At 41.9% G+C, this 11,212-nt stretch overlaps 1 protein-coding gene across 1 annotated transcript in view; it reads left to right on the top strand.

Moving 5' to 3' along the window:
• The first annotated feature begins 1,277 nt into the window (after window positions 1–1,277).
• The window catches only part of GAN (gigaxonin), a 44,003-nt gene continuing 34,068 nt past the window's right edge, over window positions 1,278–11,212 (top strand). The window contains exon 1 of the mRNA XM_032231452.1: window positions 1,278–1,559. Within this exon, the coding sequence (XP_032087343.1) occupies window positions 1,384–1,559 (176 nt within the window). The 5' untranslated portion in view covers window positions 1,278–1,383. The remainder of the gene's footprint in view (window positions 1,560–11,212) is intronic.

Here is an 11,212-nt window from a genome sequence, read left to right as displayed (position 1 = left end):
GACTGAACACACCAAACAAGACTATTGAAAGGATCTGGAAATCTCCAAACCCAACTAATTTGACCCCAATAAAGAATTGCCCAATTCTGGATATTGGGCGCTTCTCAAGAATGCAAATCTGGAAACTTTAGTATCTTAAAGGCTGATTATTGTCTGTTGCAATAGTCTGGTGCAACTATGCTGCCAAAGACTTTTGTGACTCTTAGCGATAACAGGTTTCTGGGCCTGGTGCCCGTTTTGTAATGGGGCTCACTTTGATTTTTGTGGAGATATTTGCAAACGTCGGTGCTATCCAAGTCTGCTACTGGATTAAATGTTCTAAATATTAGAATAAATCCAAACGAGGAGCATCTTCTGAAAACTCATCAACGGTTTAATTTGGGTTTATGGTTATGACGCGGGTAGCTCAGGGGCTAAGACGCTGAGCTTGTCAATCAGGTCGGCAGTTCAGAGGTTCGAATCCCTAGCGCGTGTAACCGAGTGAGCTCCTGTTACTTGTCCCAGCTTCTGCCAACCTAGCAGTTTGAAAGCATGTAAAAAAATGCAAGTAGAAAAATAGGAACCACCTCCAAAATTCCACAATTGGGCATTTTAGCCTGAAAAAGCCATATTCTTTGGTGTGATTTATCATACCTGTCTTGCACACAGAACATCACTTTCTGAAAGTGAGAACAATCAACCAATGGAACAGAAGTTGCCTTTGGAAGTTGTGGGTGCTCCATCACTGGAGACTTTCAAAAAGAACCATTTATCTGAAATGGTGTAGGGTCTCCTGCTTGAGCAGGGGGTTGGACTAGAAGACCTCCAAGGTCCCATCCAACTCTATTTTTCTATGTTCTATGTTTGCACACTGTCAATGTTCCCTAAATTGGGCATCCACAAAGAGGAAGTAATCCATAACCCCAGAGACCCTATTTTTGCAAGCCTGGGAAGTGTAGTCCCACACATCCGATTGGCTGGGCTGGAAACACACCTGCCCTCTTTCTGAATATGTCCAGAAAGCCAGGCCTTTCCATTATAAACAACATTGAAAGGCGGAAAAGCCAGGCCAGCCTCGCGCCTTTCACTTCCCGGCTGGGAACGAGGGGCATTGTAGTCGGGGAAGGCGGCTGGCTCCCGCTTTTTTTTTTTTTAATTGCAGCACGTGCTAGGCGCGGGGAGAGCCCCGCCCCCGCGAGGGGAGGAGGGGAGCGCCCCACCCCTCGGGGGGGCGGTACCACCCTTGCCGGCCCCGCCTCCGCATGGGCGTGTCAGTCGCGCGGAGATGAGGTCAGGCATCAACGGTGCGGCGCGGCAGGATGGCGGTTCCCGGCCGGCGGTGAGGGCGAGTGGAAGGAGGCGAAGCGCAGCCGGCGGCGGGTGGAGAGCAGCGGCGAGGCGGCCATGTCGAGCGGGGCGCCGGGCAGCTCCGTCTCCGACCCGCAGCACGCGGCGCGGCTGCTGCGGGCGCTGAGTTCCTTCCGGCAGGAGGGCCGCTTCTGCGACGCCAACCTGGTGCTGGACGGGCAGGAGATCCCCGTGCAGACCAACATCTTGGCCGCCGCCAGCCCTTACGTGCGGTGAGCGGAGCCCCGGGCCCGACAGGGAGGAGAAGCGGAGCCTCTCGGTTTTTGCCGTTGCCGCTTCTAGGTGGGAGGGGGGCTGGCCTGTTTTCCCTAGGAGGTGGCTGGTTCTCTGGGTGCTCGGAGGTCTTTGGGCTTTGCCTCCTGATTGTGCATTGGTGTAGCCCTGTGTGCGGGGGTCAGATGGTGGCCCTTTGAGGGCTCCAGGCGACGAAATTTCATTTTAATATATGCCGGTTAGGGTACATTCAGAGTGACCAGAAAGTTATTATTCCATTCCTTCTTCTCTTCCCTTCTTCCTTCTCTTCTCTTCCTTCTCTTTTTTCTGTTCATTCCCTTCTCGTCCTCTTCTTTCTCTTCTCTTCTTCATTCCCTTCTCTTATTTCTTATTTTTAATTATTACTTATTTTGTCATGCTTATATAGTATATATGGGAGGTGGTGACCCTTTGAGAGCTGTAGGCAACGAAATTTCATTTTAATATATGACGATTAGGGTACATTCAGAGTGACAAGAAAGCTATTATTCCATTCCTTCTTCTCTTCCCTTCTTCATTCTCTTCTCTTCCTTCTCTTTTTTCTGTTCATTCTCTTCTCTTTCTCTTCTCTTCTTCATTCTCATTCTCTTCTTCCTCTATTCTTATTCTCTTTTCTTATTTTTACTTATTACTTATTTTATCATGCTTACCTAGTATATATGGGAGATGGTTACCCTTTGAGACTGTGGGCAACAGCTCATTACATTATTTCATTTTAATATATTAATGTACATTCAAAGTGACAATAAAGTTATTCCATTCCATCTCTTCTGTTCTCATTCTCTTCTTCCTCTATTCTTATTCTCTTTTCTTATTTTTATTTATTACTTATTTTGTCATGCTTATATAGTATGTATGGGAGTTGTGGCCCTTTGAGAGCTGTAGGCAATGACATTTCATGGATGCCGATTAGTGTACATTTAAAGTGACAATAAAGTCCATCCATATATATCATCTATATATATTATACAGAGTATATTTGAGTAGCATGGTGGCCTTGTGAAGGTGCTCACCTCCCACTCAGAGTAGGGTAGGGTTAAGAGAAGTAGAACAAAATAAGAAAGATTAGGAAAGTATAAACTATATTCCCTCTCCCTTTGTCTGTCTGTCTATCATCTATCCTCACAAAAAGCGGGTGTCACCTCTTGGTTGGTGGGGAGGGAAGCAGCTGGAAGGTCCCCTGAACTGTTGCAGAGCCCCTTCCTCCGATGGAGCCCTTCTCAACTTCTGCCTTTCCTAGATGGGTAGATTGCAACTCCCAGAATTGTCCCGTCCAAACTTGATGGAAGTCTTTGCAATAATGCAAATATATAGTCCCTAACATGTCAAATATAGCCTTTTGGACATCTGGGATGAGGTTGAGAAACGAGACTGTTAAGTCTATCTCTTATTGATTTCTATGCACTGCATCTATGCACTGCATTGCCTGGCTTTTCTGTCAGGAGTTGGTGGCAGCTTATCTCCCTTGTTTCCTGCCACAACAACCCTATGAGGGAGGTCTGTTGGGCTTAGAGAGGGACTGGCCTACAATCTGCCTCTGAGTTTCTAATCTTAGAAGACAGATTTCCAGCACCGTAACCAACATTGCATTCTAGCTGTCATAGAGTGTAATAAAGGGCTGTTTGCCTTTTTTGCTTCATTGCTGTGAAATGGCTTATTATTATTATTGCATATATTTTTCCATAAGTATATCAACCAGAAGATATGAGACATTGAACCAAAAATACAGTAAAATCTGAATAAGAATATTAATAAGGGAGCAGTAGCATTTGTAGAAGCTAAAAGAATGTGTATAAAATGTTAACACCGGCTCATTTTTTTAAATATTGTATTAAATCTAGATATATAGGCCATCTATTGCTCTATCTTCTCAGTTGTAATAAAATAAGCTATTTAGTTAACGATCATAATTCTATAATATGCCTAAATTCTTAATATTCTATTACAAAAATGCCTTAGAGCAGTGGTTCTCAACCTGTGGGTCACGACCCCTTTGGGGGTCGAATGACCCTTTCACAGGAGTCGCCTAAGACCATCGGAAAACACATAATTTTATGGTTGGGGGTCACCACAACATGAGGAACTATATTAAAAGGTTGCAGCATTAGGAAGGTTGAGACCCACTGCCTTAGAGGATTAAATGGAAGGCAGTTTATTGATTTGAAAGGCGTCTATAGCAGCCTATCTTACACGCTAATCCTAAGTGACTCACCACAAAGTCAATAAACAATGACATAAAAACATATCATACCCTTCCCACCATGGCATCGTGACAACCCATGCTCCATTTCCACTGGCTCATCCCCATCGGGGCATCTTGGTGCAGATGTGACCCAGTGTGCTGAGAGGTTAAGAAAGCTAGTCTTTTATGGTTGACCCCAAATTCAGTTCCCAAGGATCCGCCATTCAAGATGAATGTAAATCACCCAGCAGAGCAGTTTGGTCCTTACACCCAGCAGAATGGGTGCAAGAACCAAAACCGCCAACTAGGCTGCCTTTAAAGTGGATTAAATAGGCATGCATTAAGTTAGTAGTAAAGATGATACAAGGGACGGGCATATGTGTAAATCTTCTGTTTCTTTGTGATAGACTCTTGTAAATCCCTACCTAGCTTGTGATAACCATAAAGAGATGTTGCAGGGATGCTTGGGGAAAAAAATCAATATTGCTTTTATTATTCAGATTACACACACACACTTTTTCTATAGGAGCTTGTTTTTATTTAAATTCATTTGGGGTTTGTGGGATGAAAGCATTCAGTTAAATTTGGCACGGTTTTTAAGGGTGCCAGAAGAGTGGCATCATAATACATTACCTGTAAACAGAGGCCAATCAGATATGTTTGAGAAACTCCCTGACTGACTTGTTGGAAACCAGAAGTAGGGTTAAATGGTCTCACTTCACGTCCTCCCACAGGACTTGGATGTTTCCAGTTGGGTCAGTAAAGGCTCCAGTGGTTAGAGAGACTGTGCCAGCATTTAGTTTTCCAGTTCAGATAATCTTTTATAACTATTAAAAAGGATTGAGAGATGCACAGCAAAGAAGCATTCAACTCCCTCCTAACACAGTTGGCATGATCTGGATCTCAACAGAAAAGCAATGGTGTTTGGGGAAGGGGATCCTGGAGAGGTCCTCTCTTTGTGACTAATCCAGTTATCCTTTTAGAAACATGGTGAAGTCTTGGCTTTTTTTTAACAGGCAGTAAGATTGGAAGATCTACGTTCCTTATGGTGTATGTTTGTATTCCTGTTTTCCCACAGTGGTTTAAAAAAGTGGTTTTTATTTGCTTCTTGTAGTCTTTGTTGAGTCTATTTTAAATTATTATTTTCCTTTGTTAAAAAAAAAAGCATTTTGAGCTGCTTCATAAATCGAGGTAGCTAACATTGATTAAATCAAATAAATACTGATTGCTTCAAGGTGCATCATTAATGTCAAAATCCAGTAATCAGTTTAAAAGTTAGCCATTATTGGGCCTGGAATGGGATGATCTCGTGGCCTGCTTTAGCAGGCTATTCAAGCATGCTTAGTAAGCATTGGCTGAACTGGCAGCCTTCCAACAGGCCTCAGATTCTTCCTTTTTTAAAAACAAGTTCCTGCCTGTGAGTTTGAAAGAGTTGCATAGCTTCTTGACAATTGTTGACAGCATTTTTCCATGAGTTGCCTGCTAGGTGGTGTCTGGCTTTGAATGTAACCTTCACTTGTTGAACTATATGCCCAACAAGCCAAAACTACTTGGTTTACTCACACCACTAAACAATAAGAAATAACTTTGAAAGTAGGGTGGCTGAATCTAGGCTTTCACAGACTTTTTAACCCAGCAAATAAGGAAATCACTTTTGATGCTGGTGTGTCCTTTATAAAAGGTAAATGTAAAGGTTCCCCTCGCACATATGTGCTAGTTGTTCCTGGCTCTAGGGGGCGGTGCTCATCTCCGTTTCTAAACCGAAGAGCCAGCGCTGTCCGAAGACGTCTCCGTGGTCATGTGGCCGGCATGACTAAATGCCGAAGGCACACGGAATTCTGTTAACCTTCCCACCAAAGGTGGTTCCTGTTTTTCTACTTGCATTTTTACATGCTTTCGAACTGCTAGGTTGCAGAAGCTGGGACAAGTAATGGGAGCTCATTCCGTTACGTGGCTTTATATTACATTACATCCTTTATATAATGTCTTAAATAGTTCGCCTAAACTAGGAAGGAAGGTATCTCTGAGCATGTGCAGTGTCTCCAGGCTCTCCCATTTTTGGACTGTAATGCTGCCCTGTCGCTTCTCATTGAAAAGCTAAGCCTATTCATGTATCAGTTCTTCAACTGAGGCATTTACTGAACTCGACGAGAAAGACTGAAGTATGAAGTCATGTCACGGGAAAGAAATTGTTTGAAATCAGCTTTAAGTTCATTCTGTATCTTAGCTTCTAACATGAAACTGATAATTGCTCACCTGGCCATCTCTCTAGGACTGTTCATCCAGGTACTTGTCCATGCCTGATTAACATCAAGAAGATGTTTGTGTGCCTTCAAACCACGAGATCAGACTAGCTCCTAGAACAACTAGACAAGAAGTCTCTCACTGCTTAATTTAAAAGTCAGAGCAATTTGTAGCAAAGGTAAAATTAGGTATGAGCCACCACATTATGGATTCAGGGGGTTTCTTTTTCTGTTCTTTTGATTTCTTTTTTTTTTTTTTTTTACTTCTTGCTTGCCTAGTTAGTTACCAATCCCTCACTCATACTATTTCTTCCTTCTTTTCCTTCGTCCTGCCATTTCCCACTTTTCTACACACTTCTCCATCACAAGGAAAGGCAGTGCTCTGGCTGCTCTCAGATAGATAATAGGAGATTCCTATTATTGATCTCTTTTCTCTGAATTGTCAAAGCCCCTTAAAAACCAGTCTTTTCCTTGTGCTGTGAACAGGAGAAAAATTGCTGACTTCCTCATTAAGACAGGTAGGAAGAAATTTAGAATATGCCTCTTGCATCTGCATGGATGGGTGGGGTGGTGGGAAAATTACTGACAAATTCAGGTGTATCATTCATGCAGGTGGAGCCTCTGTTGTTTACCAAGACTTCGGTGGGTAGTATTGGTAGTTACTGCTATTAGTTCCTTTGTAAAAATCAAAGAGGCATTTTTCATGGCGAAGAGTTAGGAAACTGCTGACTATCAAGTAATTAAAGAAGCCCTTTCTTGGAGGATTTATGGTTTAAATGCTGGAAAGCATGTTAACGTGCAGGGAACAGAGAATGGCAGTAAGCAGCTGAGACAGGAATTTCACAATTGATTACATAAAGATTTCTCAGCTATGAAGCTGAAGATGTGTCACACGTAATTTCAACGGTATAGTTCTCCTTCCCTTCCTCTATTCTAAATACATTATATAAATACGCATTTTAAATAAAGCAACAGAGCACTCCTATCAGAAAGATGCCTGGGTATTTAAAGGTCCTTATTATAGGATGCAATTAGTGTTTTCATAATGTTGTGATACCCTTGGAAAGAGAGAAGTGATTAATTACACTATTTTCTTCCATATGAAGATCTAGTTCTCCACTGTGTAGGGTAAGTTTCAAATCAAGGTAACTTGGAATAATAACATGTGACTTTCAAAGTAAAGGTAAAGGTTCCCTTCGCACATCTGTGCTAGTCGTTCCCAACCCCCCCTTGTGGGGGGGGGTTTGCTCATTTCCGTTTCAGAGCCGAAGAGACAGCACTGTCTGAAGTGGTCATGTGGCTGGCATGACTAAAAACTGAAGGCGGACAGAACGCTGTTCCCTTCCCACCAAAGGTGGTTCCTATTTTTCTACTTGCATATTTTACATGCTTTCAAACTGCGAGGTTGGCAGAAGTTGGGACAAATAACGGGAGCTCACTCCATTATGCGGCGCTAGGGATTTGAACCGCCGAACTGCAGACCTTTCTGTTTGACAAGCTCAGCATCTTAGCCACTGAGCCACTGTGTCCCCTGGACGTGTGATTTTTACAAGCACTGTAATAAATATGTTAAATAGAAGTTGTTTGACTGCTGTCATTTTCCTATCTGGCAAAGGCAGTATGTAGATTCCTTTTTTTTATTTGTTTACGTGTAAGATATGCTGAGATATGTGTACACACACATACACATACTTACACAAAGTGCTGTTTAAGAGCTCTAAAATGGATTGTCAGCCACAGTTACAATTCAGGTGTTTTTTAACATCTGTTTTCATGTCTTGTTAACTAGCTGAGGTAGTTTATCATTTTAGCATATAGTTTAGGCCAGTGGTGCAATTCAGCCAGTTCTATCTGGTTCGGGTGAATCAGTAGCGGTGGCGGCAGGGGGAGGCTCCGCCCATCAGCCCAGACGTTATCATGTCCCGTTTTTGACACTCTGCGCCTGCGCTCACATTTGCGAACCAGTAGCAGAGGTAAATTGTTTTCATCCCTGGTTTAGGCCCATTGGAACATTTTTAAATCCTTGGCACAGGTTGTCTTTAATGGATGGAATGTTTCCAATAATATAAATATCCACAAACATAAAGATCCATAAAGAGTTTGGAGACAGATGCGAACATATATTTCTATCTGTCCTTGAGGATTAACAGTGGATGAAAAACAATTCAGTTCCTTTCTGCATGGAGATGGGAGCGGGAACTGACTCATGCAATATATATTTTTATCAGATGAAAGGTAATTAGAGAAAAAGTGAGAGCATAGATCTGTATTATTATTAAGACTGAATCATACTTTCTTCTAAGCTGCTATCTAAGCTATCACTGGGCACATATGTGCGTAGTATCCAAATCCTCAGTCTTGAATGAATAGAGTAGAAATGGTATTATAAGCCATTCCACCATTTCTAATTTACTTTCCTGCAGTTGCTATTTACCTTAAAAATTAAAGCTAATAATTGCAGAGGTTTTTTTTTATAACATTGAAACCATTGTAGGTTTGTCAATGGTTAGAATTCCATCTAAAGTCCCCTGTAGCCATGCCCAGATTTGGACTCTTTTTGCTTACATCCTCAAAAGAAAACTCTTAGAATTCAAAACTTAAAACTTAGAATTCAGGAGGTGACTCATTTTTATTCTTTTCCACCCAACAGTACGTTGGGAATAAAAAAAAAATGATATCATTGGGCTTAGAACTCTGCATGTCTCTCCTTGTCTATCAGCAAGGGATAGCTCTGCAAAACACAACACAACTTTGATGGGAAGGGAGAAGCAAAGCAAAGAAAGATCAAGCTTTAAAATGGGGCCAGTTTAAAAAAATCCACAAAGAATGCTAGGAATAATCCCACAGTATATTTCTACGGGAGAGAAAATTGGCAGCAACTCTCCTCGGATGCTACTCTTTTTTTCTGGTCAACTGCAGTTAAGAAGTTTGGAGGAATCTTCAGAAGCTCTTCATGCTATCCTAGTTGGCTTACTTTGTGTCCTGCAACATGATTATACATTTACTGTATGGAATGTTTGAACACCATCCACGCAACAACAACAAAAATCTACCCTAAATTTATTTAGATACCATGTTACAGACTTATTTGTTGTGTTTATTTTATTTTATTTTAAATCCCCCTTTGGTTACTTTGTAAGTAACTCAGGGAAGCAAACATACATAATATGCCTTCCGTCCTCCTGTTTTGCCCGCAATATCAAGCCTATGGATTGAGCTGAGAACGAGTGACTGGCCCAAGATCACCCTGGTCATTATTTAAGGTTCAATAGTCAACTTACATAGATTTTGGAAACCAAGGGAAGAATAGCGTTCCAGGTCTGGTTCTGAAAATGGTCTCCCAAGTAAAGCACATTCTCAAAAGTTACCATTTATGCATTGGTCCAAAAAGAGAAATAAGTTATCAAGGAAAGCAATCAAGCACAGACTTATATTAATCTTCCATATCCGTCCGTCTGTGTGTGTGTGTGTGTGTGTGTGTGTGTGTGTGTGTGTGTGTTTTCCAGCATAACTCTGGAATGCCTTGAGCAATTTCAACCAAACTTGGTACACAGATGACTTAACCTCTGGAGAAAAATATTGTGGGGTTAAGACACCCCTAAAACTCCTCGGGGTCTGTTCTGTTAAGATACAGCCTGTTGTGCCTTAAAGTGCCTTCTACTGTACTGCTGTAAAATGGCTTCTACTGTCATGGTAACTCCATGCTTTACAATACTTCACAAGGGGGCTCCTTCTGGCAAGGGGGAAATCCAACATTAGAAATTACATTTGGTCCACACATCCCCCCCCCCAAAATAAATAAATACAACGCCGGGTTATCAGCGAGTTGTATATACAAGAGCCAGTGTTATGTAGTAGTTAAGGTGCCAGACCAAATGCAAAGAGGCCCATGTTCTAGTCCTCCCCAAGCACAGAAACTGGCTGGGTGACTTTGAGCTAAGTGCTTAATTCTCAGCTGTAGTCTGGGAAGTTGGAAAAAATATCTGTCTCTGGACCAGTATGATAGATTGTGGGGCATAACTTTCAATAAAGAGGCCTTCACCTAGCAACTGGATCTGTTTGGGCTGTTTACACATATAATATTATAGAAATGCAATATGGCTTATCAGAAATAGGGAGAGCATAGCCAGCTATCTAGTGTTGCTACTTCACCTCCTGTTCAGCTGCTATCAGGGATTTTACATCTCAATTTTCTTTACCTCTAAATGAACTTTGAAGTTCACACAGAAGTTACTTTCAAACAGATGATTCTCTCCTTTTGAAGAGGACTGGGCCAGTTTTCAGAGTAACATTGACCTACTTGTGCACTTAGGGGAGAATATGTGAGTGGATAGGGGAATAGAGATAGTTCACGAAGTTTAAGTATAAATATTGTAGTAGCTCCTTCTGTAAATGGAAGGGTAGAGTCCCTTGGTGTTTTACACAGAGTGTTTGTTTTTGTTTTAAGTGATTCTTGTGTAGAGCACCTGAAAAGAAAACATACAAGCACAACTCTCAAGAAAATTGGCAGTGGGAACAGGGTGTGGTTAAAGCTTATAACTTTTAATTTGTGCTGCCAAAGAGCTAAGGTATGACATGCAGAAAAATAATAATCCCTTGTTTGTTTGTTTGGGGGGGGGGGGGGACAGGAACTGATCTTAGGGTTGTGTATTTGTTTCATTGTCTCAACTCTATAACATAAAGCCCCCTAAAATACATTTTAATGAAATCGAATTAGAAGACCAAGGGGATAACAGTATTATCCCACTACAGCTATAGAGTGAAAACACACCACATTAAAGCTGCCTTACATATTACATAATTAAGCAAGACTTAATTAGGGTGAACCTGGGGAAATCATTCTGGCAGCCCACACATTTTCGTGCAGGATTTAAGCTAGGAAGAAGTAGGATGATTTAGCTGTGTTTTGGCACTGTGTTGTTGTTTTGGATCAGTAGCTGTAGGTGAGATTTAGGAAGTAATGAAATCTATATGGTTGCTTCCACAGGGCAAAGAGGCTATATGTGCCTCTTTAAACGTTGATTCACCCCAGACGCATCTCAAGGGAATTATTAAAAGCTGGAAAAATACATAAGCAGGGAGGAGCATAGACTCCTGGTTCTCCCTGCAGCCCTTTTCCCATTTGAGGATCTTGTCTTTGATGTTGGTTCCCTTCCAGTTTGGGGGTGGGGGAGGGGAAACAAACAAG

Source organism: Thamnophis elegans, chromosome 14, assembly GCF_009769535.1.
Source record: "Thamnophis elegans isolate rThaEle1 chromosome 14, rThaEle1.pri, whole genome shotgun sequence".
Lineage (NCBI taxonomy): Eukaryota > Metazoa > Chordata > Lepidosauria > Squamata > Colubridae > Thamnophis > Thamnophis elegans.
The sequence above is the reverse complement of the archived record's forward strand: the minus strand, read 5'-3'. Positions and strand labels throughout refer to the sequence as shown.